The 1,339-nt window shown below is 39.8% G+C and overlaps 1 protein-coding gene across 1 annotated transcript; it reads right to left on the minus strand.

Annotated features, from left to right (window-relative positions):
- Window positions 1-16: 16 nt before the first annotated feature.
- On the minus strand, window positions 17-1,135 carry TM35_000063530 (uncharacterized protein; the record flags this gene model as incomplete). The annotated part of the gene is made up of 1 exon (XM_029023390.1): window positions 17-1,135. The coding sequence occupies one exon, from the start codon at window positions 1,133-1,135 to the stop codon at window positions 17-19; it is 1,119 nt and encodes a 372-aa protein (XP_028885414.1).
- Window positions 1,136-1,339: the final 204 nt, after the last annotated feature.

The raw sequence follows: 1,339 nt of genomic DNA on the forward strand, positions 1-1,339 counted from the left end.
TGTGTATGTGTAGAGTTTAACGAATAAACTGCGGAGGAGGACTTGTCTGTGGTGGAGAACTTCTTCCATAACTTTCTCCTCCACCTTCTCGTTGTTGTTGTTGTTTCGGTTGTTTACGTCGATCCACTTCTGCCAAATCTGCCAACATCGTTTTATGCCGTGAAGCCTTTTCTTCCTTATTCCACAAATATGGCATAAACCAAGGAATATCTTTCATCCTTTGATTCATCGTATCTAGTTCTTTTAAATACTTTACACGAGACTCCAACGTGGAAGTTGTTTCTCCTGCAAAGTTTTCTAATTCACTCTTTAACTCTCTCGGCATTTCCCGTTCGAGTCTTCCACCATCGTAAATCCATGATACTCGAGGAATATGTGGACGATTCTTTATACGTTGAATAATCAATCGTTGAACCCAATGATTTAATTGATGTAATAATGGCTCCATCTCAAACCGTGCAGAAGGATCAATAGTAGACCAAACAATATAAATCTCCTTTGATCGACGTGAACCTAATACTTCTTGAATAATCAATTGAGCAAAATCTATTCGTTCTCCAATATGAGCTGGACATGCTTTTAAGGATCTTCTTAAATGATAGGCTACTCGTTCACAAAAGACACGAGCACTTGGAGACATATTAGATTCATGTCGAAGAAAACGAACTTCTTTACTAATCATTCCCGTTGGTTCCGGTGCGGATGGCCATAAAGCCCCAGTTGCTAATTTCCTCGCGGCTAATGGTGTAAATGGAACCGGTGGAGGTGTATACTTTGCCCGTTCCTCCCAACTTTCATACTTTAATGCCTCCTTCTCTGAGAGACCAAAGTTGGCACTATTCCGCAAGGGTTCCAAATCCCCAAGTCCCTGCAGGGCGTACGTCTTGTTGAGATTTACCCCCTCGCGATCTAAACGAGAGGCTTTGGAGTATAAACGCTGTTCCACATAGTGATAGGCCGCGTGATTGCCGGGATTGATTTGACGGCGGTTTAAAACCTCAAGAACTGTATTTCGCCGCTGTTGGGCGGTTTGACGAATGGGCAACACAGATGGTTGACGGAAACGATGACGGAGTTTTGTTTGATATCGTCGGGATTGTTTATTCAACAGCAGTAATGGTGTATTGGTGAGCATTTGGGGCTTTTTTTTTTCTTTTCTTCTTTTTTTTTTCTCTCTTTATCTTAGTTTAGAAGAAGGACACCTTGCATACAAGAACTAAACGAAAATAATAATAACAATAATAATAAAGAAGATAAATACTTTACTTTCTCTTTGATTGTATTGTTGTTGCTGATGATGACTGTGAGAGATTATTATTTTTTTAGTTATTTTTTTTTC

This window comes from Trypanosoma theileri, assembly GCF_002087225.1.
Source record: "Trypanosoma theileri isolate Edinburgh chromosome Unknown TM35_Tth_6_V1, whole genome shotgun sequence".
Lineage (NCBI taxonomy): Eukaryota > Euglenozoa > Kinetoplastea > Trypanosomatida > Trypanosomatidae > Trypanosoma > Trypanosoma theileri.